Raw genomic sequence first — 27,969 nt, 5'->3', positions numbered from 1 at the left:
TGAGTTTAAAATCAATAATACATTTAGAAATTGAACATGACCGTTTAATATCAGAAAGGATGACCGTTTGGCAAACGGCATTTACTAGTTCTGTTACATAAAAAGTAAGATAGAATTATTATAGTCCTTATAGCAAAGGGCTTTAGCAATGCTTACAACCGTGGAACCGAAACGAAACAGGTTCTATGGCCATTAAGCATGTCAAAAGGAATAGGATACCCTCGTTTTCAATGTAGAGTTACGGTTCGTTCACACGAGGATGTTTGTTTTGTTTGGGAAATATTATGTGTTTTTTTTGCCAAAACTACACAGAAAATCGACACTATAGGCACGTAAATATTTCAATATTTTGTAACATCATTGCATATGTGTAACGTGTCGTAAGCATAGATAAGTAGCGAAAAAATTCTAAGTCTATGCTCGTAAGTCACTTTACGTGATTCATGTACGGTAGGTCTTTGTACAAATTATTTTGAAATATTTTTAACTGCGCATATATTTATACATGATAAATTGATTACACATTCTTTATTAAATACGCAACAGAAGTAAATTCTTAGATGCGTACATAAATACACACAAAGACTGCTAGAATTCGGTCGGACTGTTTATATTTAAAGGACTATATAGGATTATCACGATTTGTTCGACGGGTAGTATCTTCGATCACTAATAAGAACTATTAGTGATCGCAGGATAGTATCCATAAAAATACCTACTTTACATAGTTATGAGGTGACCATCTAAGTCTACAGGAATACTAACGCATTTGTGATTAGCTTGAGTTAGTACTTTTCGTGAAACATCCATCAAAATAGCTTAAATCATTTTCAAAATTAACTCGCAAAAGTATTTTGGATATACTCGTACTAAACTGTCTGGTATAATTTACAAAGTTTGTATAAAATAATACAAAAGTTGTACATACTATAAATACTTTATTTTCTATAACATACAAATAACATATTGCAACATTAATCGTTTTAACAGTTTAAAACAACACGTTTGGTTGTTTCATTGTGATTCCGGCCATTGGGGTAAAACACATGTTCCCAGAAATTCTTACGTCGCGGCGTGAGACATGATTAATTTCTGAAACAATAGACCAACATTAAAATCATACTTTTACCGTCAAATTGCAAACAAAATCTATGAATAATCGTATATTTATCACAAATGTCACATGTATCAATAATATTTTCGCTATTTATTTGCTTATTTCGCAGAATATCAACAATTATTTTTCTTTAGTACGTAATTGTGTAGTTAACCATCCTGTTTCACATTTGAATGTACCGCCATTCAAATTAATGCGTTAACTTTACGAAGATGGAATGTATACTTTTTGTTACTTTAATACTATAAAAAGTAAAAGTATAAGGGGTAAAAGTAATGATGAAGAATCCTAGTCCTAATATGTCTTAGTATTATTTAGGCACAAATTTTCTACAATAGAAAATAATTAGGATTTTAACAAAACATAACATCTGACAGCACTAATCAGTAAGAGATTAATTTTACTTTTTTTTTTTATAAATTAGGAGTAGCGGACGAGCATGCAATCCACCTGATGGTAAGTGGCTATTGCCGCCCATGGACATCTGTAATCAACCCCAGATAGGATTAGATATTCCTACCTGAGGTCGGCCACAGATGCGCCGCTACCCCTGAGGACTAAGCTGGAACGCCTCGGAAAAGTCTGTCTCCCTTACCACACCCTTCAAACCGGAACACAGCAGCGTCTAACACTGCTGTCATTAGGTAGAAATAGGTGTTGCGGTGGTGCCGCCGGAGTCGAACTACAAAGGGTTCTATCACCCTCAAACTTTTACTATTATTCACAAAACATTTAGCATAGACATAATTATACGCTTACAAAAATATTCGTATGAATAATAAGATAATCATGAATACCACCAATTAAGATAAGATTGGTAATTAGGTACTAATTTGTTAACAAACGAAAATAGGTAATGGTAGTATTTTAAGAACAAAGGAAGGATTAGTTTTAACTACTTTTACAGTAATCTGGTTATTAAGAAGTAATATGAATGTAGGGGTAATTAACTAATTCGTTAGAAATTTTAATCATTAGCATTAGTATTATGAAATGAAATAATGTTTTGTTTATTTACTAGTTAGCCAAAAATAACTATTGAAAAAAAAACTATTAGGAAAAAGTAGAAAGGGACTATACTAAGTTACCGAATAGACTTCTGAGTAGGAATTTTGCATACAGATAAGGATTTCCACTAATAAGGGTTTATTTACGTCTACATAACAGCAGTGTTAGACGCTGCTGTGTTCCGGTTTGAAGGGTGTGGTAAGGGAGACAGACTTTTCCGAGGCGTTCCAGCTTAGTCCTCAGGGGTAGCGGCGCATCTGTGGCCGACCTCAGGTAGGAATATCTAATCCTATCTGGGGTTGATTACAGATGTCCATGGGCGGCAGTGGCCACTTACCATCAGGTGGACTGTATGCTCGTCTGCTACTCCTATACCTATTATAAAAAAAAACATAAATAGAACGGTAAGTATCTACATATTGTATGCATGAATTCAACACAGTAAATTTGATATCTACATAAAGCGGGTCAGGCGAGTACCGTAGCAGACAAAATAGTATTTCATAATTATTGTAAATATCTACATATTGTATGTATGAATTCAACACAGTAAAATTAGAGGTGGTAGAATCCTCTGTGGTTCGACTCCGGCATCACTAGCAGCACACCTATTTCTGTCTAATAACAGCAATGTTAAGTACTGCATCTGTGGTCGGCCTCGGGTAGGAATCTAACCCCATCTGGGGTTGATTACGGATGTCCATGGGCAGCAGGAGCAGGACTATCAGGTGGGCTACATGTTCGTCAGTGTAATTATAAAAACAAATAAAAAAAAAAGTTAAGATACCTTGATAGGATGCAAAGCGTTGGTGATCTGTAAGCCAACACTCCTGATGAGCACCAGCGGGGGTATATCGAAGGCATACAGTCTGTTCAGTGCGTCCACAGCGAGCTGTGTGGGTACGTTGTGTCGCTGGCGACTGCTTTCGTACCTTTCCAGCCAGTCGTGATGCGCTGGAAACAGATATCTTTTTCTTTAGATAGAAGGTAGATTCTCTTTGTGGTTCGATTCCGGCGGCAACACCGCTACACCTATTTCTACTATAACAGCAGTGTTAAGCGCTGCTGTGTTCTGGTTTGAAGTGTGTGGTAAGGGAGACATACTTTTCCGAGGCGTTCCAGCTTAGTCCTCAGGGGTAGCGGCGCATCTGTGGCAGACCTCAGGTAGGAACATAATCCTATCTGGGGTTGATTAAAAATATCTAATATATTAATAATAAGTATCGTTTGTTTTCGATATAATATGGTTAAAGTTGTGACGACTTTCCACATTTCGCCAAGACGTGGCGCCACAAGTATTCTGAATCGCGCTATCGAAGTTTTTTTAGCATCTTCCAAAATACACAAGTTACGTAAATACAGTATAAGTAGTAATGTAGTAAAAATAATGTAGTAGTAAGTAAAAGTAAATAGATAGGTGATAAGAAAATATAAAAAAATGTGGTATGACTTTAAAAGTTCCACCGTCACAACGATATACCAGTTATATGTTCTCATAGGTGGCAATGCATCTATAAGCGACTTCAGGTAAGGCTGTAATCTCATCTGGAAATATACGGCGCTACCTCTGAGGACTAAGCTGGAACGCTTCGAAAAAGTATGTCTCCCCGACCATACCAAAATTAATACGAATTATGTTTCAAATCAGTTCTCAAAGACTACAGGTAAGACTTCACCTGGAATAGATTACTATGGCCCACAATGGCTACTTACTTTACTAGTGATAAGATAAGTGATTTGTGTTCTTTTTGGTAGTAATACTTACTGATATCATAACCTGCATAAATACAATCTGACATTAAATCAGCCAAGTCCTTTACGTCGCCAAATCCTAAATTGACCCCTTGTCCCGCCAAAGGGTGAACTCTATGTGCGGCGTCTCTGTAATGGCCATGAACAATTTATTAAAAATAAGTAAGAAATAACGAAAATAATTGTTAGAAATTTTGAAATAATTTGAAAGGCTGAAATATTGTTCTTATAGATAATGAATTACTAACATATTTTGGCGGATAATACAGAAAAACAATTAATCAAATGGGAGTCAAACTCACACACGGAGTGTTCAGTACCATCAAATTTTCAACTACATATTTCTAATCTACTAAACAATACAGGCATTGTGAAACTTTAAAATAACGTATTCCGATTAAGTACATAAACCGAAAAATGCCGAAATGTTAAGGTTTCTTGCATGGAGTATTTCTACACATTTATTTAAATTTAATTCTTTCATTTTTGGCAGTATTAGCAGTCATAGCCATAATACACACTGAAAAATGAAGTGTCTATTCTAATACGGTTCGAGATTGAGCTCTGTGACGGATGGACAAAGCTTAGTAACAGGGTACCACGTATATTCTTTGGGTATGGAATCCCAAAAACGATCTCTAACGTATCCTTGCCTCCAATACACGTCAGAACATCAGACCATCAGTTTCCTAGTGCACATAATATAAATTTTTTTTTCGAGTATACTTGTCTCAATCTTTAGCCCTATATCCCAAATGGTTCGATGGATTTTAACATACGTGGTGTCGTTGGATTCGTGTTAATTGTGGGTGCTACAATATTGTTCTGGTGTATATTGTTTAGACATAGCCCAAGAGGCTAAACAATATACACTGGAGCAATGCCGGGTGCAGGCATACATACTACTGGGATGTTATTGTTTTCACTGATTTTGGATGGATTCTGCCAAATTAGTTGACTCACCCCACGAGAGCAACGCCCGGTGCAATATACCGCGTGCTGTGACCGAAGCCGAGGGGGAAAGCCGCCCTGGAGCCCGGGGCGATGTCCCTGACGCTGGGCGGGAGCTGTCTCTCCGCGCCGTCGGGGAGCCCCACGCTCTTCAGCCAGGAGCCCACCCAGGAGGTGCAGGCGTCCACCGAACTGCTGCGAGGGTACTGCTTCCACTGGAGATTTATGAGAGGTGGTTTACATTTTAGTATACTATTCGGATTTTTTTTTATAATATAGGTGTAGCAGACGAGCATGGTGATGGTAAGTGGCTACTGTGGCCTATGGACATCTGTAATTAACTCCAGGTAAGATTAGATTCCTAGCTGAAGTCGGCTACAGCTGCGCTGCTATCCCTGAGAACTAAGCTGGAATAAGTATGTCTGATACCCTTATAACTAGAACACAACAGCGCTTAACACTGCTGTTACTAGTCAGAATTAGACGGCCGTGGAACCACAGAGGGTTCTTCAAAAGATAAATTTTATTTATATCATCGAGGTTATTACAATGGCCACTTGCCATCAGGTGTACTACATGCTCTTTGCTACTCTTATATAAAAATAATAACTAAAACCCGTACCAAGGCATCGTTAAGCGCATCAACGAATTGCTCCTGTGGTAGATTCAGCAACTCTTTGGCGTGTGTGTTCGACGTCGACCACACGAGGGAACTCCTCTTGGAGTCTAGAGGCAACAACGCCACCGGCCCGGTCGGTAGGAACCGCTGCCAGGCTGTCGTGTTCTCTGTTTCCTGAAATTATGTAAAACAAATTCAAAATTCATGATGGTCAATTATTTTCTAGGTAAGGATGATGATCGATGATCTTTCCAGGTTTGAGATAAGTGTATGCCAAATGGTCCAAATTCGATTAGATAATTTCGTGACAATATGATCGTCTACAGCTCTTTAGCGTCTATAGTTCAAAATAAAGAAAATCCGTTGATAAACAAAAGAAAAAAACGTTAGAAAAGTGTTTTATCTATGCCCTATTAATATAGATAGAAACAATATTACAGGATGAAAATTTCGTTATATGAATAATTTGCTACACTCAAAGCCCTGCGATTCTCTGTATCATGTAATACACACAAAGTTTAATATATAAACACCCATACATAAAACACATATATAAATCCATAATCAAAATGTTTGGCTGGCCGGGGATCAAACCCTAGACCCACTGCATGTAAATGCCGATAGTCTTCAAAGTAAACAAATATTATAAGTTTTGATAAGTTAGATTTACGTTAATCCCATAAAAAGTAATAAAGCTTGAAATTAAAAGATAAGATATAATAGATATGATTATAACATTGATTTATCGCTTGTACTGGATTTATACTCATCTGGGCCAAAGCAGTCGAAAAATGTAAATTATACCTGCAGTGGCGGACTCAGGTCGGAGGCCCGGGGCGGAAACTTGAATGGGGCCTCCATTGTAAAAAGGTTGATTTAATTTTACAAAATTAAATTTTTGAAATCAAATCAAAATCGCATCTGAGGTATGGTAGCACACGAGCATGCAGTCCACCTACTGCCGTATTGTATTATATCCATAGACATCTGTAATAAATCCCAAATAGGATCAGATATTCGCGGACGCGGCGCTTCCCGTGAGGACTAAGCTGGAACGCCTCGGAAAAGTATGTCTCCATTACCACACCCTTCAAATCAGAACACTGCAGCGCCTTAACACTGCTGTTATTTGGTAGAAACAGGAGTGGCAGTGGTGCCACCGGAGTCGAACCATAAAGGGTTCTACCACATTCAAACTTCTACCGTAATTTGAATTTGAAGTGCTTAAAATTGTATACCTCGGCTAGGTGTAAAGTGGCCACAACACCCATTTGGTCGTAATTCCAGGACAAATACTGCACGCCCATTGCTTTCCGAACAGCTGAATTAGCCCCGTCTGCGCCGATCTGAAATATATGAATTATATTTTATTACATGTTTATTGTCATTAATCAACATTGAAAGTTTTTCCAAAAGTATCGTGATTAAGATTTAATCATAATGAAATAAATTTTGGATCGAGGATTTTTTGGGGCTAGACCGAAAAAGTTGGCTTTGACCAAGAATTTTGTCGGCCTCCTTCTTCATATAAGGAGAATGTCTTTAGTTTTCAAAATAGGACTTCATTTTACTATAATTTTGCCGCCCCAAAAAGGTTACGAATAAATTTGAGAAAATCATGCACACATGATTTTATATTTACGAGAGGAAATTGAGGTCCTTTGCCGTAATTAACCCCGGATCATCACAAAAATTAGTAACCAATTACATCTTTGTTCAATGATGATTTTCGATTAATTCATTAATTCAAATCAAATTTCGATTAATTCAAATAAATCGTAATAACTTCATCACCAATTATATTTATGAAGAATCATGGCATCTTTTAGATTGTAAATTTCGTTATTTGATAATAGTTTCCTGTTTCTTCAATCAATTGACACTGATGTAAACCTCCGGCTCCGTGCTATAACTGTATTATCGTAGATTTATTAAAGCATTTGTAAGATTCATTAGAAATAATTGTTTCCTGTCTGCATCTTACCCGCTGTCTTCGGGACAAGTGCCAAAAAGATTGCAAAAAATTGCTCAATATCTACTTATATTAAGTCCATTCCATTAGTAAATACCTAATAATTCCATGAATGAACAAATTTATTTTTTATTTACGTAGATTCCGTGAAGGAGGGATAAAAACGGGGTTTTATTATTAAGTTTTGTTCGACTTTTACAGGACTCGTCTCAAGAGAAGAGTGTTGATTAAGTGTCGATCTTACAGAAGCGTAATAGATCGACACTTAATTTTTTTACAGAGTCCGGGCCGGATTGTTTACTATGACGTCTATAACGACAAATACTAAAACTACTACGTTAAAAATAATAGTCTTAAACATTTTATCGTGTACGGAACTGCGTTTGCTATTTCGACTCTCATTTGAATTATTTATTGAATACAACCAAATGTTCTTGTGCAAGTCTGAGGCAATCGTTAATAGAAATACATCGTGGTTTAAAATATGAACGGAATTATTATTAGGCAACGCGATAATTCTAAATCTGTCATAGTTGCATCAATTTTTGTGATGTCTGATGCGAGTTCAGTAAAATTGTACGCCTTTATTTTACGTATAAACTAATATTATTTGGACTGTTGTCAAATCGATTGTGTTTACACGCTTCGATTTATACAAACTTCACCTATATTTTTGTCTGCGTGTATGTGACAATAATATATTTTTAAATGTAATATTCATTCACTTAGAAATGTCTAATTAATTTGAATATGTGATTATGAACACCGATTACTATATAATTTCGTGACGTGGAGTTGATCTGATGTTGGAGCTAGAAGGTTTAGGGGAACTCTTCAATAGGTAATAGTAAATCCTTCGAATTTGGATTCATATGATTCGTTTTAATGAGTCCCTTGGACTGATACTGGTAACGAGTGTCTGATGGTGCAGTTATGAGTTGGATAAATATAATAATAATAATACTCTTTATTGTACCCAGGTATAGAACATAAAATAAAAACATACAATTTAGGACGACACAAAAGGCGGTCTTATCGCTAATACAGCGATTTCTTCCAGACAACCTTAGGGTGAGGAGTTAAAGAAAGTATGAAATACAATAAAAGGTAGGGTGCAAAATAATTAATATACTAAATACGATAAAGAAACTCTTTAGTAGCTATTGGTAGAATCCCTTCGAGTATGGACTCATATGATTCGTTTTAATTATTTGCATGGATTTAGTTTGATAATTAAGTATCTAAAAGAAATTTTAATACCAGAAAAAAAATTTGAATACTAAAAAAAATAATGGAGAATAGAACTAAAAAGTGAAAAATATTTTTAACCAAAGATTATGTTATGTGTAATTGATGTTCTGTAATTTGTACGTGAAATAATCGTGGGGTTACACAATGCTAAAATGATGTTATTAAGTGTAGGTACACATTAGGGTCCGTTCACACAGACCGGCTCGGAGAGCATCGAACCCGCATTTTTCTTTTCACATAGACCGGACGGTATACACTTGGAATTGATCGGAGCGGAGCCGCCAACTATTTCACATAGACCGGCTGGTAAAGATCTGAAAGCGGGTGCACTCGCAATCGGAGCCGATCTGCTGCGCGAGGTAGAATGAGCACGCAGGCAGATCCGGCTGGCTCTTATTATTTCACACGAAGCGCGTTCAAGCGTTCTTAGTAACAAAAGAAGCACATGCAAAAATAAACCTTAAGTCAATTAGGTATTTAAAACTCTGTAAGTAACGTGATAAAAATCTGCTCTCCTCTCCGAGCCGGTCTGTGTGAACGGACCCTTAATCGACACACATTCCTTTTTCCACCAAAATGATTTAAAAGTAGGTATATTATTCAGGTATGCTCAAATCACAGAAAAAAGTGCTTTCCTTGAAAACGTTTGATCTTAATTCGTTAAGGAAAATCGTTGGAATGTTAGCTGATCTCACAATGCCGAGAATATTAAATGTTTAGGAGACGAGCTCAAAAAAACTGTGATGAATGAGCAGCTCCAATTTTGTATTTAGGTTTTAATTAATCTTATTCGCAGATTTAATAGGTTAAGAATAACAGCAAAGCGAAATAATATATTAAATGCTTAATGATATGCCTAGTGGTTGAAACTAGGCCTATCTTGGGGATCCATAGTTCAAATTTTAGGCACGCACATGAATTTCAAATTTGTGTGCGTATTAAATATTTATTATCACTTGCTATAACACTAAAAGAAAACATCTTCAGAAGATTTGTACACCTGAGAGTTCTTTAAAAGAGTTAACTAAGACATGTAAGGAATTAATTATCACTTGCTAAACCATGAAGGAAAACATCGTGAGGTAACCTGCATACCTGAGAGATTTATAAAAAAAACATCTCTAAGGTATGTGAAGTCTACCAATACGCATTTGGCCGGCGTGGTGGACTATGGCCTAATCCTTTCTCATTATGAGAGGAGACCCGTGCCCAGCAGTGGGACAGTAATGGGTTGTTGATGAAGGTGTGTAAACTCTTCCAATTCCTACTTGGTCGTTATGGTGGAGAGGAGCCTAAGCCTCCTTTGCAGCAATGGGCAGGGATGGGTTGACGATCATGACGAGGTAGACTATGCAGTATGCAGTCTGGAGAAATCTAGAAAATAACGCAGGCGACCTCCTGTTTATCTACTTATAAATGTCGCATTTCTTTACATTAGTCTAATATGTAGGTAATCATGGATAGAATCGATATACGATCAGTCTGCAATTCGGCCATAAAACTAGTTAGGCTTTAGTAATAAAATAACGATATTTTCCACTTAGCCATTCTTCAATTGATATGAGATAGAGCACATTTATTCAGTTACGATCTTTTCATCACGAAAGAAAGACAATCTATTTATTCAGACAATTGTTTTAGCTTTGTTTATATACTCTAGACATTTATATCCAGTTGGTCTTCATCATCATTTATATACGAGTATTATAATACTCGTATGTAAATGTAAGATATAATCTTAACAGTTCACCAAAAGTTTCATATTGTTGTTAGGAAGTTTAAGTTCAAAAAGATTTTCAAAAACGTTTTATTTTTAGTACAAAACATTATTCTAGTGATTTATACCAAAAAGATCAGAGGCGAACCAGAACAAAGAACAAATATTCGATAGAATTACGCACATGGAACTAACAAAGTAAACGCGTATTATTATAACGATTGCTTCAATTACATATTTCTGTAGTCTCGGTACCAACTACCATCTTTATTTGTATTTTCACGTATTAACGCGAGTGAATGGGTCGTCGTGCAGTGTTCGGGAAAATTAGTAGTCAGTTCAGACGAAATATAAATGTGGTGACGTAGTGACAGTTTCATAATAAAATTTAAATTAGGCAACGTATATGTGTTATTAATTAATTAACTTTATAAAAAGCGTCAATTAAGAATATTAAAGTTTAATCGGGCAATTATAAAAGGTATAATAGGACTAAAAAAATTAATATATTTTTTAAAAAGTACGTCAGTACAATTTAGTTTTATTATCTTTTCTGCGTATTTTTCGGTATTACTACAAACAGTGTTTAAATGTGAGTTGATTACAGTTGTCAGAATTTAGTATTCAGTTACAAACGAATCCGCAATATATTTGCTTACGACTTTCAGAGATAGGCGATCAAACAAACGATCTCAGCTTTATAATATCATATTAATATGGATAAGTTTCGCACCTAAAGAAATTCAATCTGGTACTGTTTTTGTTTATCTGTGCTAAAACCACAACATCATTGTTATTTTATTTTGTGAATCTCGATTCATCGCGTAAAATTTAATTCAGTTTCACGAAATCTTCAATCCGTTTAATTTCTTAGAAAATATGCCGAATGTTTTCCTGTGACGGTATCCGGTCTGTTAGTGTGAAATTGGGACGGTATTATTTAGGTCAAATAAATACTTTTTTTAATAAATCGATTCAGGAAAATGGCCGATCGATCTCATTATATTTGTGATTTGTCATTCGTGAGTTGAGTGTCGTCGGAATATTGGACCTGAGTTGTTACTGAGAAGTACCTGATGTTTTACGACACGATTATCGACGGAGTGACACAGGTAAATAAAAATGTATTATTTATTTATTGTATGTTAAAAAAATTATTTCCTTTATAAAAAAAAAAAAAGAAAGTGAGTACATCATAAAATAGAGTAAATATATCATAATTATGTGTGAAGCTAAAATATATTGAGGTTATTTATTCTAATTTTAAATTCAAGCTCAACAAACCCTTAATCGGTGGCATTACTTTTTTTAATTATTTTCCTAAGATTTTTCCAAAAATATTTATTATATTTCCTGAAAATAAATTCAAATGTAACTCGTTTGAAGTATGTACGAGATATTCTATAAAGCTTAAACGAGATGCTTTGGAACATCGGTATTTTAATCCGAAGGTTCCCACGCGATATATTATTTTGATAAACAAAGACTCGTTTCTTTTATTCTTTTAATTATATAAAATGTAACGTCATGATAAAGAACGTGCGGTCGTCAGTTGGACGCATGTCTAAACATAGTCTAAAATAGACGTACGCCAACGTACTGTAAATACTTTGAAACAATCGAAGTGAAACACATTGGCTCCCTGCATACTGAAAAATTGTTGAAGAAACAAGCATATCTTTAGACAATGTATAGTGTAATCATAGATTAGTAAAGATTATTCACTCCTAACAAGAAAATGTACCCAGTTTTGAGAATTGAAATAGTTGCGTAAAAAAGTTTTACCACGTTTCCGTGCTAAAATGTCCCTTAAATATTTGAAATAATTATGTATTTATTATGTAAATTACGCAGTATTAGTTATTTATTCGTAAATTTTCTCTAAAAATGTTTTTATTTCTCAAGAATTAAAAAAAATAACTTACAAATAAGCCGTTTCTGGCTTCATTCAATTTTAAGGCGGCGAAGTATCTTTACTAATCTATGAGTGTAATATGTAAAGATAGTACAGCCAGTATGATTCCGTAGGGGAGATGTTTACACAAAAACAATTTCTAGCGTAGGGCGGTTCTGCATTTCGATGAATGACATTTTTTTTTATAAAATCGGAGTAGCAGACGAGCATGTAGTCCAACTGATGATAAGCGGCTACTAATGCCCGTGGACATATGTAATCGACCCCAGATAACATAGATTTTTACATGAGGTCGGCCATGTGCCGCTACCCTTGAGGACTAAGCTCGAATGGCTCGGAATAGTACGTCTAGTCGTCTACCTCACCACACTAGAGTGGATGTCGGCTGATTTAACCGCCACACCTGTTTTAACTTGATCGTATTTTGAATTGGTGCTTTTTGAAGGAAAGCAATGGCCTAAAGAAGTACTTAAACATGTTTCATCAAGTTCGCGCGAGAACACTGCCCTATTGGGTTTTACTGATATATAAATGTTTCCATAGGGCTGCATGCCTAATTATTTTAAAATCGTGAAAAATGTACGTTTTGCCACTAGAAGGTATAGTGTCAGAAATGTAGCTTTCTGTTATATTACATCGAACTTCTTTCTATAGCATGCAGTCTTCACGTGTAATTGTAATGGCACTCGCCTATTTTCTCTAATTATTTCACGCTTTACTAATATACTCAATGTACATTATGTTGGTAATATACTCAATGTACATAATAAATAAATAAACTTAGAACCATTAGCATCCTTATAAACAAAACGTACAACTTGATACATAAATATCGATATCTTGTTGGGTTGTGTTAATTAAATTAATATTAAAATTTTGCACTGTATTTTCCTATAATTAAGTGTTTTTTATTAAGTCTAAAAGATGCAAAATGTATTTTTTTAAACCGACAACAACATTTACATTCTTACATTATTATGTTTATTAGATTTCCTATTGCAAATGAACATAGGCTATGTGAACCACATAATATGGCCCACATACGTCATTCCATGACTTAAATCTATGACAAAATAAAATTTCCCTATTTTCCACAAATTCCTTGTTCCTGTGCACTTCACAGGATTCTATTTTCTACTCTCATAACGGGAGTGTGGCTTGCAGCATGTGGTAATGACGGGCTAATATTGGAAGTTCGCTACAATAATTGTTTGCTCGCCCGCCCGCCCAGCATATGGTTTTAGTTAAATTATGACATGTTTTCACGTAGCCCGCCCTGTTCAATGTCTGTTTTTGTTATCATATTTATTAATGGGGAAATACGTGGCGTGTACATATAACTATTTAGGGGTAAAACTATTCAGTCCAAAACTTAATCTAATTTCCAAACATTTCCACGTACACAAGTAATTCAGATATCTTTGAATATCATTTTGGTAATATTTATGTAACTGGGGTTGATGGTCATTTTGGTATGTATTTTTGGTGTCTGTATATTTATCTTTGTTTACCCAATGTCCAAACAATACAATACAATTAACTACCGTCTCTATATTTTTTTTCTTCTTCTAAATATTGTATCACATTATATCGTTTTTCTTAATGGATTAATTGAAATATGTTGAATCGTGTGGCTTAGTTCCTGCAGTTCGTGCAGTAACCGCATCGTTCCAATTTAACATAGAAAAGCAAACATTATTACTACAAGGCAGATCATAAATTAAACAACACCTTTATTCAAGGTTATGTGTGGTGAATAAAGTGGAAATTCTTATCATGGCTACGTGTCATGGTAATGATATTTTCTGTATAAAAGGCCTACCCCAAGGGCGTATCCATTCCCTAAAGAGATTTAAAAACGTCTTACACCTTAAACTTTTCATCAATCTCTATAAATCAACTTGCCCTTTTAGGTCATCAACTAGCGACGCCCTCGACTACCCGTTTAAATCTTTCATTGTTTCCATGAAAATATTTCATGTCAAAATCTTTGAAATCTTACAATAGCTTTCAAAATCAACATAAAATGCTTAAGTATTCGACCTCGATTGAATTATAGCTATTGCGGAATTACCAACGTTATTCCCGTTTCATTTCAAATTACTTTCATGTTATTGCATTTGTGATTGTGTATTAACGTATAAATCAAATGGATCACAATTAGTTCTATCAATACAGACACTGTTCGTTAGAATCTCTTCACGGTACGTATAAATAAAAATAGGCGCGAAATTGTTTACTTTACGGCTTCTTGAGTAATAAGTAGGTGTTTCTCTCGCAGAAAGTGTTCATGTACCATTGTATTCGGGACTGTTTCATCTGAAATATCATCTTGTTTATGGGTGCGACAGTTTTTATGATCTAACCTACGTTAAAATTGGGACATCGTGGCCCAAATACTTTTTAACTCTTAAAATTGTGTGGGCGCGCAGACGCACCTGATTCCAATGCAGACACGTTTTTGGGGGAAAAATATTTTCAATTGAGTAGAGTTAGACTTTAAGGAATTAGTGTGTTGGATTTGTGAATTAGTATTGGAGGGCCGATTGCCTCCTTCAGTGTGGTGTTATGCGATTTTAGGGGAGCGCGGGCGGTTTGTTGCTGAATTCGCTGAGTTTGCTGAATACGGTTGTATCGGCAAGTCGCGATGTCTTCTAGGGAACGGAGGACCGTGAGGAAGAAAAAGGTTGTTATAAACACTACCATTTTATTTACTTTTAGTGTAAATTCATTAAGCGTGTAGTTAACTGAAGTGCTCGTGATTTCCAAAAACAAATTTTGACGTGTTGTATTTTTAATTTTAAACATTCGCTGAATTTCCGACGCAACTGTAAGTGGAGTGAAAATTTTGAAACGTAAAATGTATTAACATTATTTATAGTATATAAATTGTAAATGTTTATTTTAAATCCATCCAAGGACCCCAATTACGATTTGAGATTATTTGTTGACATACGTAAAAAATACCGTAAGTGACGCAGTTTTTTTGATATTCCAAAACTATATAATTATAGTGTGTAATTCTAAAACTATTCTATGCCCAAAGTCAAGTACATAAAATATGCAAGTATGACGTTTATATACTCCAAATTAATTACTCGTGGAGTTCGCAGTTTATACTTTGTTGTTTCGGACTTAGTAATTCGAAATTTGTAAAGTATTTTAACAACCGACATAGATTTATTGACACTTGCCGCGAAGTATACGCCGATTAGTCAGTTACACATACATAAAAGAGTACAGGTTCCAAGTATTTCAGTAAATTTATTGCTACAAAGTCAAAATAGGAACTACTATATAGGTATTTAGGCGATTATATATATATGTATTTTATTATCATACGTAACTTAGCATTTAACACCGAAGTAATCAATTTGCGGGTATTGAAGCAAGCACTTTGGAAATAAGTAGATGAATTTTTGATTTGAAATAATTGAAATAATAAAAATCATCCAACAAGAGACTGAAATGGGGATGGAAGTTTGTTTGATAAACTGTCGATGACTTATAGTCTACGCGTACAATGTAACGGTCAACATCTAGTTATGTGTAAAATGGTGAATATTTGATGATGCTTCCTGGCATACCAGGAAGCATCATGAAAGAAGAAAGCCTCTTTTGTGGCTTACGATCATAATTCTGACAAGTATTTCGTTTGTTTCTTGTTCGATTGTTAAAGGCTCACCAGTGAATTAATTAAGATCTAGCAGGCACAAAATAATTCCCTACGAGTTTAATCTTAATAAGAAAACCTTTTTTTTTCGCAAACTTATTCCGGAAACTTATTGCGGAAACGAGATATTCTTTGAAAAAGCCTACTTTTAGCTGGGTCACGCACGGAAATCCTAGACCCTACCCTTAAATACTGAAATTGGATCGGACGACCTTTAGATAGTTTGCAACTGTGTTTGGGGTCCCCCTGGATTGGAGGCCTGGGGCGGATCGCAACCCTTAGTCCGCAAAGCCGAAAGCCCTTAGAGCAGAAAACGCTAACTAATATAAATAAAGTAATATAAGAGTGTGTTTCACAGGTATATCGCGATGATAACGCTCGATGGAGGGATGACATAAGCGAGATATCGGAGGACACGGACGAGGCTGAAGAAGCGCCGTACATATCTAGCGATGAATCGGCTCACGCTGCCGACCTAGGAGATAGGTTTAGAGTTAAACCTTCCAGGGATATCTGGGAGCTTGGTAAATATTCATTTATATATTTTATATTGTTTAATTTACCGTATCACCTTTAAAAATTAGATAAGAATATGTTTCAAGAAGTACACTTAATGCTTGATGGCATTTGTTATTTTGAGTGGGAGCAGAAAAAATGCGGCAGATTTAAGTTTTAATATTTTGATAATCTTTTAATTACTGTTAATATTTACATTTTCAATTTAATTGAAATAAATTGTGTAAAAGTGTGGTTTAAAAATTTAGTTGGGGAAAGGCCGCACCTGCAAGAAACATATATCATTGGAATTGAAATGTAATTAGGCCGTATTTACGGGAAATTTTCATGATTTTGCCATTTTTTTTAAATCGCTAAATTAGTATGTTATTTTACTCATACAATTTTGGCCCAGTGCTAAACTACATTATAACCATCACACAAATAACATTTTACAATTATCAAAACATATTTCAAATAATTTATATTAATTTTAGCACAGATCGTTTGTGACCTACTTAATATGAATTGGAGTAAATTATGAAACTTGTTGATCCCTCCGTAATAAGTTCAACGTTCATACGCCAAGAATACTTCGAGACAGATAAATAAAAACGGAACTCGTCACTTTTCCAGAGCAGATACAATACAGTCTGCAACAACTGCCATATGCTGAGGAAATCGCCGCATTAGTTGAATCTGGACAATGTGAGGAGACGCTATCGTTTGCCACTCAAGCTGATGGGATTGGGATGCGAACAGCAGCGCTATGGGCTTGCTGGTTGGGTAGGAACACAATGCTGGGTAGCTTGCTGAGACTGGGATTAGATCCGAACTGCGCGGATGATTCTGGCAGGTAATAGGATAAAATGAAAACAAAGGATAACACGCTCTTATTTAGCAGAGTTTGATAATATATGTGTTATATTTTTACTAACAAGTGGTACAATGAATAATATAATGTCTCAATAAATGTTGATAAAAATAAGACTCAAATTATGCTTAAAGAAACTACTTGTAGTAGGTAGAGCTAGGCTAGAGAAACAAATAATTGAGGACGGGAACACATTCCAATGCGGAAGTAAATATTGATATTTCAATCAATATTTCTATTTGTAATTTTCAGAACATGTTTGCATTTGAGCTGTTTAGTGGCGAATGCAGATTGTGTGAACCTGCTATTGGAGCACAGAGCCGATCCAAACCAGTGGGACTCCGTAACGGACAGAAAGGCCACACCGTTGCACTGTGCTGCCAGTGCAAAATCCTTATCGTGTGTTCAGGTAAATTTCAAATGGAACTTTTAAACCGTTGAGTAAGAATAGAAGCTCAAAAGTACTCGTATGTTAATGTTTTCCTGCTTGTATGACTCATTAAGAATAGAAAACATTTGAAGAACTAGTAAAATTTATGTCCTTTGAGGGATAAGGATGTTTTAGGATTGCATATACTCGTACGATGACGATTGATATATTTACATTATTTTCAATAGTTTCTAAGTATTTATAATGTATTTGTATCTACTTTGAAGTATATTGGTTAAATTCGTTGTGGAAAATAAGTCAAAATTAGTGTCAGATACGTAGGTAAAATTTTTAGTTATAACATTTAACTTAAATTTAATCAGAATATTATTGAATTGCAGGCATTAATAAGTCACGGAGCTGACGTTAATGCAGGGCTAACGGAACATTCACCACTGCACTACGCCGTTCTAAGTGACGCACCGGAGGTCGTCAGCGCATTATTAAAAGCAGGCGCCTGCCCTGACACTCCACAGGTGTGTATTAATTCATGTAAACGTCAAACAAAACGAAAGATCAAACACGAACCGAAAGGTGCACTGTTTGTTCAAATGATTGTGAGTTCTCGATTGAAATGTTCCAGGTATTCACTGAAACTCCGTTGCACGTTGCCGCGTCCCTAGGCTCTGCGTCATGTATGAAGCTGCTCCTAGATGCAGGAGCTGACGTGCGAGCCGCGCTGGGACCGGGGAGAGCGACTGCATTGCATCTTGCTGCAGTGGACGGCCATGCGGAATGTGCTTGTTTGTTATTAGAACATGGCGCCAGAATAGACTGTCCAAATTCGAGAGGGCAAACGTCACTTCATCTAGGTAAATAAGATTTGCCAATTCTTATAATTGGAATAAAACAAGTCAATCAATGAAACTTATACGCGTTATGGATGTTTTGCATGTGTTTTGAAAAACATATGGCTTCCGAGCTTTAATCGGAATTTATACTGATTTATAATCGGAAAGACCAGTACCCTTAGTATGAGTTTTTACAAAAATGACTGTTTTGGTATTTATTTACGTATTTGCTCATACATTTCTAATCAGCGCCCCTAGCGGATTGTATCAGAATTGATTGGAAATATATGGGAAATACATAAACAAAAACAAAATCATTTTTGTCAAAACGTAAAAACTCATATTAAGGATACAGGTTAAAATATCCCTTAAAAAATATCCAATTTGTTATAGCGGTCCTAGCTCAATCAGTAGAAGTAGTAGAGCTGCTAGTCGGCAGACGAGCTGACGTGCGCGCTCGCGACATCGACGGTAGGACACCACTCCACGGCGCGATAGTCCGGGGTGCTAGAGCGTGTGATGTCGCGCGACTGTTACTGTCAGTGGGCGCTGATCCGAATGCCCCGGATAACTTTGGATACACACCGTTACATATCGCTGCCTTGAATGAGTTCTCGGCTTGCGTCCTGTTACTCCTGGGTAAGAATTAGATATAGTAACATTAAGATATGACGCCTTGAAAGTAACTAACTGTTGAATCATTAAAACCTGGTGGTGACCATCGTGTGTTAGTTAGTAGTTAGTTGTACTACGTTTTATATTATTTACAATCCTCATTTAATAAATAAATTTTAGTAATGTAATAGATGAGTTACGGGAATCATTTCTTTAACACCTTTTCATTACATTCCAGATTATGGTGGCGACGTGACTCTACGAACGAACGGCGGTGTCTCAGCGTTATCCTTCATAGTGCGTAGAGTACCTGATGTGATACCGCGGTATCTGTACAAATTGGACGACGCGGTACATGTGAGCGAACATGAGCTGGGTGATGTGGATTGTGAGCTGACCATAGACTTCAGGCCGTTGGTGCCGTGCATCACTAGAGGCGAAGCTGAGCTACTGCTGGCTTTTGTGGAGGTACGAATTGTTTTGGCCAAATACGACACTTTTAGATGAATATTTCTTTTTAGGAAAAAGCTTATGACTTTAATAAGTATTCGGTGCAGAAATGGATACGACATCTTTAAAGAGTTTTATAAGTAAGTGACATAAAACGCGAAATAATTCTTAAATTATAAAATCTCAAAAATAATTACGAGATCTTGGGTTGAAATAGTTCTGAAACAAATCAGAATCAATTTTTGGAGATTCCAAATGGTGAAATGTTTAGGAAAGACATTGGCTTTATTTGTATCGAGTAAAACTTGAACAATTAGATATATATAGCAGACATTTAGTAAATAGGTAACATTGCTCGTATATTTTTTTCAGGTAGGACGAAAAGATGTCTTGAAGCATCCGGTAGCGGAGACATTCCTCTTCTTGAAATGGCGAAGAATTAGGAAATTCTTCGTTCTCAGTTTTGTCTACCACGCACTGTTTATAACACTGTATAGCCTTTACATATTACGTAAGTTGACATATCTTGAAGTAGATTTAATTATGTTAAGTACAAAGTAGAACGAATATAAAGTTACTCACTTATCAAGTTACAATATGTGATAATACTCTAAAATTAAGTGAAAAGTTTAATGCCTTTGAAGCTAACAAGACCATCACCAGATTTGAGTATAATATAATGTCTGCTGTGGATCGATTGCTGGTAAAAGTTATGGAAACCAAAACAAATTGGCGAGCAGTTATAAGAAAATTGAGCACAAGTCAAAGTCAAGACGGATGAGAAAGAAGACAGCGGGAATATAGTGTATAGGACAGGTTGGAGTGTCGGTAATTAGGCATCGTTTAAGTCCAAAACTGTATTATAAAACGTCATTAATTATAATCTAGTGCTATTGATATAAATAGCCATTTACCCTTTTTAATTTGTAAATAGTAATCAATAGAGATACTTTCTGTGATTTCTATTTACGTTCCATAACAATTATTGGTTTCTTTGCAGAAATCTTCCGTTGCGCAGATGTAACATGCCACGTGCCATCGTATCTCAGACCGGTGCAGTATTTGATACTGCTTCTCAACACGTGTTTCTTGTCTAAAGAGATATTTCAGTCATGTCTGGATTGGTCGGCTTATATTCGACAATGGGAAAACTGGTTGCAAATTTTAATTATTATAGGAGTATTTTTATGTACGGTAAGTATTTTTATTATTTTCATTAATTACGCCACTACCACCTAGAAAACTTATTCTAAGTCATCTATTAAATTATATGTTTTTGCAACTTTTCTTAGGTTTGATGTTTTGTAATGCGATTCTACAAGAAGTTATTTCTGCAGTGAAAATAATCCACCACGTGATTTGTTTGTCACAATTTGTTGCTACGTAATGCGGACTTCCGTTATATTTCACTGTATACACAATTAACATTACACTGTGAAATCACATAAAAGCACACTAGAATTAATTCGTAATATGTAACAATAATAAATATACTGGTATGTAACAATAATAATATATAGTATGATAAGAAATTCCTTATGACCATATCTACATCACGGAACGTATTTTTCAGATACCTTCATGGGATATGGAGAATGGGGTTGTAAGGACTAACACTTCGAATTGGCAGCATGACGTTGCAGCTATTACGATATTCTTCTGTTGGTTGGAGCTTATGATGATCATCGGACGGTTTCCCACTTTTGGGCTGTACGTGCAGATGTTTACTACGGGTAAAAAAATTCGATTTATACGAAAGTCTCATAGACACCTATTTTTCCTCGATATAAATAGTCTAGTATCATCACATGTATAATATGAAAAATCCATTTCAATATTAATATGTTTTTTTCTCATCCAATCTTTCTCAACTTATGTATTTGGTTGAATTTTTAATTTTGTCAATGTTCACGTTTGGCATAATTTTTGATTTTGAATTGTAGCCTATAATTATAAGACATATTGTAAATGTGTTTCGTTTTTCAATTCCAGTGACTTTAAATTTTGCCACATTTCTGATGGCGTACAGTTGTCTCCTCATCGCTTTTGGGTTAGCCTTCAGCGTGTTATTCAGCAACTACCCAGCATTCCACCTCCCGGCCGGTCTGGTCAAGACGGTCATGATGATGTCAGGGGAGCTAGAGTATGAAGATATATTCTACAATAACTGCACGGATGCTCAGATACACTATCCATTGACGGCACATGCCATGTTCTTGATATTCGTGGTGCTTGTTACTGTTATTCTGACCAATCTCTTGGTTGGTCTCGCTGTCAGTGATATTCAGGTAACTAACGTTCATTTTGTGTACACAATGATAGACATACATATGCCTATATATGTATGCCGCATAATACCGCGTAATAGACTTAATCCGAGAACCGCGTAATAGGCGTAATCTTACCTACCTCTTACCGGCCATGGACATCCGTAATCAGCCCCAGATAGGAATCGTACCTGAGGAGGACAGATGCGCCGCTACCCCTGTGGACTAAATTGGAGCGCTTCGGAAAAGTATGTCTCACTTACCATACTTTCAAACCAGAACACAACAGCGCTTAACTGCTGTTAACTTTTATTAGGCAGAAATAGGTATGGCGGTAGTGCCGCCGGTGTCGAACTGAAAAGAGTTCTACCACCTTTAACGAATACCTACTCCTGAAACGTCTTATGAGCCTTATAATTTTATTGTATTTAAAAACTCATCTTGACTTTCAGGCATTACAAGAGAGCGCAGGTCTTGATCGATTGGTTCGACAGACGCAGCTAGTGGCTCATTTAGAGAGTATGCTCTTCAGTTCCTTACTAACTTGTGCGCCGAAGCAGTTATTGGCCGTGTTAAGGTGGGGAGCACTGCTCACTGCTTCACATTTGCGCACCTTGAACATTCGTCCCAATGATCCCAGGGAAAACAGGGTGAGCATACAATACATAAAAAATCCCACCTTTATATATTTTGCTTGAAATAAATGTTGATAGATTGTTTTCGGCACTTAACTTCAGTAACATTTTTAAGATACACAATATGATAGACAACCACAACGATGCCTGAATACTCTGTCAATTATAATAACTTCCAAATCCTATTGCAAAAATAAAAATGTGCAATTGTGCATGGAAGTTTATAGAATCTACTAACATAATTTCTCATATTTTTCCAGATACCAAAAGACCTTATAGCATCAATATACAAAATGGTGGTAGCAAAACGCAAAGACACGAAGAAGAGTATACGAAAAAACAACAATTACGAATGTCGAATACGAAAGGTGAAAGATGACGAAGACATAGAGAGACAGGAGATTGTGAAGAGAAAAAGCAACTTGTACGACCGATACTCGTTTGAAAGTCAAAACGTGGTGCGACGAAAGAGAACCACATCTGCGACCAACGAAAATAGAAACAGACCAATGTCATTCACAATTAACGCTATACAGGAGATATGCATGGTTGACATAAAGAACCAACTGACTGATTTGACTAAGAAAATAAACAAGCTCGTTGAGAATACCGACTCTAGATTGAATCTCATTGAAAAGAAGTTGGATGATGTTGATCCTACTAAAAGATAAAAGATTTAGATACGAAATTTTACTTTTATAAGTTTTTTGTTAGGGATTTATTGTTGTATATTTTGTATTTTGAACACCAAAAAAGAGGTTCTGTACTCAACCGGTATGTATGTTTTTATTATAGCAATTTTGTCGATAACAAATGAACCGATTAATTACTTAAAAGCATAGTTTACAAGGAAGGTTTTAGTATATAATATAACATAGGACACGTACATAAGTTTTTTGATTAGTTATTTATTGTGAAAATACTGTTATATTTTATGGTATTGATTGAGGAGTGAATTATTGGTTATTGAAAATTGGAATAAATAGTACAATTTAATTTAAAATTGTTATAAATTATGTAATAATTAAAATTAAAGTATAATACAAAGTATGTTCTGCAGTTTTATTATAATTATTTGAACTGTATGGTCTTAATACAGTAATTAGTCACACTTGGAAAATTGCTTAACTTTTATTGTTAATTTATTTCTTAAATATGAATTCACATTATAGTTTTATTATATGGGTTCTTTCAAGTTATGTGGGCTTAGAATTTTGTCAGTAATTTGCTTGAGTTCCATTTTTATGAACATTTAAAGCAGCCAGTGGAACTCAATCCATTATAAAAACAAACTTACTTATCAGTACTATTGCTACAACTACTATGTAAATTAAATTTATCTAATTAGACTAATTACCTATGCTACATCATGTTAAAACATTAAGTGTCATTGTGTATATCTATTTGAGAACCTATAGTGTGGTCATAGATTAGTAAAGATTACTCACACCTAACAAGAAAATGTAACCAGTTTTGACAACCGAAATTGTCATATATTTTCGTGTTTGAAAAATATAAAAAAAAATAGTTTTTAGATCATTGACCAATGTCTCCGCACTTTTTCTTCGATTTCATCTTTTTGCACCACTTAACTGCGCATGTCGGCAATGTTCCGCGTAAATTACACGATGACGGCCATTAAATGGCTGACAGAATTGTCAGCCGTTTAACCTATTTAATGGCTTCCTTCAATTACAAGGCGGTGAGATATCTATACTTATCTATGAGTGTGGTATTTAATTTCTAGCTGTTTTTCATAAGTTTTATAGAGTTTATTGTATTGCAATTTACAAATTCTTTGCAAAATTAACTAAATCTTCAATATCCTGGTGTTAGAAAACATCGGGCTTCAACCCTATAACCAACTCTCAATTGTGCATTAATATCAAATAACCAAGCATATCATTTGTAAGAAATCGAAAGAGGGAGAATTTCATTGATGCCAAATTGGTTCCATTCAAACAATTTGTTATGGTAAATTGGTTTCACATTCCACCATACATACAATACCTTTTCTAGCCTTACAACTCTTAGAAAGCAGTGTAGAAAATTTTCATTTTTCTCAACTGCTCATTCAGTTTATTATAATAAACATTAATATAATTGAAACTCAAAAATATTGGTAGATGCATACTATAAACAAACATTTTCAATTAAACCAAAGCATTACATGCAAAATATTTTAAGTATAAAAAAAATATATTTTACTAGCTTCTACCCATAATTTAGTTTTTTTAAGTTTTTATCTGACTTTCAGGAACCCTATTTTCGGGACAAAAGATCCCGAAGTTTACAAAATTTCATGAGACTCAGCTAAGTAGTTAAGGCGTGAAAGTGTAACAAAAAAAACCCACATTAGCATTTATAATATTTGTTAGGATTAGGAAGAATCATAACTTTGTCATCATCATCATCAACTATTTACTGTCACAGGTCTCCCCTTCAGAATATGAAAGATTAGACCATAGTCCACTGGCTGGCCAAGTGCCAATTGGCAGACATCACATTTGAAAATTATTATTAATAGTTTTTTAAGATTTCTCAAGCACACATGCCTTAGAAATTGAGAATGCTTGCCTGGGATTTGAACCTCGGACTCCTCGATCAAGAGGCCGAGTTTCTTAACCACTAGGCTATCATCATTGTCAGCTATCACAGTTAACTTAATCTAACTTAACTTAGTACTTACCAATAATTGACACGAGTAAGTATCCCCATTACTCATTTTGACTATGCTCTCTTGTGATCCATGAGTTGTTGGTATTTCATAGCCTTCTATCTTAGCTCCGTAGACTACCTCTATATTTTTAATCTCGGGGGACTTCAATTCAGTGTTGACTGCATGTAATAAGACATCATTTTCTACAATGTATGCAACGTCATCGTCCATTATGTCCGTACTACTGAATGTTATTAGTGCATCTGAACAAGCATCCCATACCTGGAATATTAAGAGATTTTCTTTAGAAATTGGGGAGAATTAAGTAACAACAATAAAAAGTAATAAGAGATTATATGAAAAAAAAAGAGAAATTTGGATTAATTAGAATATAACTAAATCAAATTGGAACAATAGCATTGAGAGCTGCTATGTACTAATTTGAAAGGTAAGTCAATGTAGTTTTCGGGCATTGCAACACATCTGTGGCCGATGTCAGGTAGGGCTATATTATTTTTGTGGTTGATTGTGGAAGTTCATTGGTGGTATAAGTTATTGTCCACTCGCCCATTCACATTTTTACAGCCCATGTCCGAAATTCGTCACAAATGTGATAATTGACAATTAAGTTAAGTTACTTCTCATTACTATATTTTCTTTATGCTACCCTTTTAAGCAGAACTGACTCACAGGACAGTAAATAGGTTTGATTATGGTGCTACTTACTTGCATATGTCTTACAGGTTGAAGCCTCATCTTTTCTATGTGGCCCCATACATTTATAGAATTCATTAATGTTTTTGTGTTTTGACTCAATGCAACCACCCGATTGCTATATTCAGGCTTCAATTCAAATTTCTTGTCAGGACTGCCTTCTAGTAAAAGGACCCTCAGGTTTGAAAGTAATGAGGTTTTACCTAAAATATTAGTCATAATATTGATACAAATGCATTTCTCTTGAATATATGGTATTGGTACTTAATCATTGTAATTTTAAGGATTTGATTTAATCACTTTACAGACTGATTACATCAAAAAAAAAATTACAATTTAAGAACATGATGTTATTTTTTTGCAAACTTGTTGCAAAATTATAACATTAAGTTTTTGTTTCATTTTTTTCAGCAAGATTTAGTGGTAAACTATTGAAGCTTTCTCAAGTGTCCTACTGCTGGGCACAGAAAAGGTTCAGGCCATAGTTCATCAGGCTGATCAAATTTGACTTATTGAAACTTTTTGTTTTTCCAAGCATATAGGTTTCTTTACAATGTGTCTATAGATAAAGTATGTGATTATTATTTTCTTATATGCACATAACATCGAAAACTCAGTGTTATTATGTGCCTGATATGTGAAGATAAGCCCCTGAAGTCTTATGACCAATGTACAGTCAGCTTCAATAGTAGGTTAACAGATTAAGATTTCAAAAATAGATATACATCCAAGTGTTCATAAGTTGGTTAACACCCATAGCGTCATAATTAGAGTAACATCGCAAAGTGTCAAAAATAGGTATACAGTAGCGCATCAAAAGTAGATTAACACCTATACATGCAAAAATAGATTAATATTATTCTACTATTGAAGCTGACTGTACATTTAATTTTGAGAATGGATTCCATGCACATACTGGACTAATGAAGTTAACAATTATTGATTGAAGTAGTACATAATGTCTTTTACATAATTTCAGTGGAGCTTTAAAATCTATATCTATTTTACAATGCTATAAGATTGTATCAGTAGCTTAAGTGTTTTTAACATCTAATATTGATAATTATGTAAAAAGAATGCATACCCATAACACAAGCCAGGGTGCACCCGACCATCCCCCCACCGGCAATAATAACGTCGTATTTTCCCTTATATTTTCCCTCTTCATGACTAGATATACTGGAACTTAATTTTCGAACAGAAGTGATGGCGCGTAAACTTGTTTTTATTTTTGGAACCCAAACACATGCGCTGTAGATGCCTTTGTCGAGTAACATTTTTATGTATTTTTGATTCCTTTAGCACAGAAAATGTAGTGGATATTTTCAAGAGCTTAACAATGTTTTTTTTTTTGGCAAATCAATCGTTTTTATAATATTGTCTTTTTGACTTATGAAGTTTCGATTATTTCTATTCTGTCAGACTGTAATTGATAGTTATTGATATTGACAATTGACTTATCGGTTGACTTTGACATATGTCATTATTATTTTTCTTAATACTGTTTTCGCAGCCTTGACCTCTTGCTTTTCAGCTTAATTTTATTAACTTTCATTGAAAATAAATCATATATTATGTTCTGCGCTGATCTGATTCCCTTCATGGCCAGGGATCGTCTGTACTAGGAAATTCCGTGAATGCGAACAGGGTTGGCTATATCGTAGGGGAGCTATTTCCTTGACTAGCTATTTTAGGTGCAGTCAATAGATACACACCAGATATCATCAAACAGTTAAAACGACAAATGCACCAGGAGTCCCAGGAGTTAGGATGCATAATTCTTGTTCACTCCACTGCTGTCGACTTGGCAATGCAGGACCACATGCCATTTTAATGTAGGCTTCTAAGCGTACGTACCTGATACAAATCAATTACTTGTACATCAACTTGGTTGCCTAATATGCCGCCATTTACAGTATTTTATTAAATTCTAAGAGTATTCTAATTTGCTTAGCTAGCGAACAGGTGGAATCGGTCGTGACTAACGGCACGGAGGTGTGTCCCCTCAACCGTATAATTTCATCGGCAACAGAGGAGTAGACGCTTCCAAGTAATTGCGGTATC

The 27,969-nt window shown here is 35.2% G+C and overlaps 2 protein-coding genes across 4 annotated transcripts in view; one reads left to right on the top strand and one right to left on the bottom strand.

Moving 5' to 3' along the window:
• pyx (transient receptor potential channel pyrexia) overlaps positions 1 to 23,582 on the top strand; it is a 29,083-nt gene extending 5,501 nt beyond the window's left edge. For 2 of the 3 annotated variants that reach the window (XM_073073847.1, XM_073073848.1), the window contains exons 2-14: positions 16,334 to 16,499; positions 17,107 to 17,326; positions 17,597 to 17,753; positions 18,116 to 18,250; positions 18,358 to 18,586; positions 18,959 to 19,204; positions 19,419 to 19,648; positions 20,003 to 20,141; positions 20,631 to 20,824; positions 21,204 to 21,363; positions 21,623 to 21,918; positions 22,350 to 22,547; positions 22,793 to 23,582. In XM_073073847.1, coding sequence (XP_072929948.1) covers positions 17,223 to 17,326; positions 17,597 to 17,753; positions 18,116 to 18,250; positions 18,358 to 18,586; positions 18,959 to 19,204; positions 19,419 to 19,648; positions 20,003 to 20,141; positions 20,631 to 20,824; positions 21,204 to 21,363; positions 21,623 to 21,918; positions 22,350 to 22,547; positions 22,793 to 23,203 — 2,499 coding nt within the window. In that variant the 5' untranslated portion in view covers positions 16,334 to 16,499; positions 17,107 to 17,222 and the 3' untranslated portion in view covers positions 23,204 to 23,582. Of the gene's footprint in view, positions 1 to 11,354; positions 11,500 to 16,333; positions 16,500 to 17,106; positions 17,327 to 17,596; positions 17,754 to 18,115; positions 18,251 to 18,357; positions 18,587 to 18,958; positions 19,205 to 19,418; positions 19,649 to 20,002; positions 20,142 to 20,630; positions 20,825 to 21,203; positions 21,364 to 21,622; positions 21,919 to 22,349; positions 22,548 to 22,792 lie in introns of those variants that run through there. The other variant, XM_073073846.1, reaches the window with a different exon arrangement.
• Coq6 (ubiquinone biosynthesis protein COQ6, mitochondrial) lies at positions 919 to 27,318 on the bottom strand. Its single transcript, XM_073073849.1, has 9 exons — positions 26,990 to 27,318; positions 25,918 to 26,108; positions 25,222 to 25,473; positions 6,686 to 6,793; positions 5,451 to 5,621; positions 4,841 to 5,043; positions 3,891 to 4,006; positions 2,913 to 3,079; positions 919 to 1,092 (listed from the first exon to the last, which is right to left on the bottom strand). The coding sequence occupies exons 1-9, from the start codon at positions 27,180 to 27,182 to the stop codon at positions 1,063 to 1,065; spliced, it is 1,431 nt and encodes a 476-aa protein (XP_072929950.1). The 5' UTR covers positions 27,183 to 27,318; the 3' UTR covers positions 919 to 1,062.
• Between the last annotated feature and the right edge of the window lie 651 nt (positions 27,319 to 27,969).

This window comes from Epargyreus clarus, unplaced genomic scaffold, assembly GCF_041222505.1.
Source record: "Epargyreus clarus isolate Ecla_fem2 unplaced genomic scaffold, WU_Ecla_fem_2.2 ptg000006l, whole genome shotgun sequence".
Taxonomy (NCBI): Eukaryota; Metazoa; Arthropoda; class Insecta; order Lepidoptera; family Hesperiidae; genus Epargyreus; species Epargyreus clarus.
The sequence above is the reverse complement of the archived record's forward strand: the minus strand, read 5'-3'. Positions and strand labels throughout refer to the sequence as shown.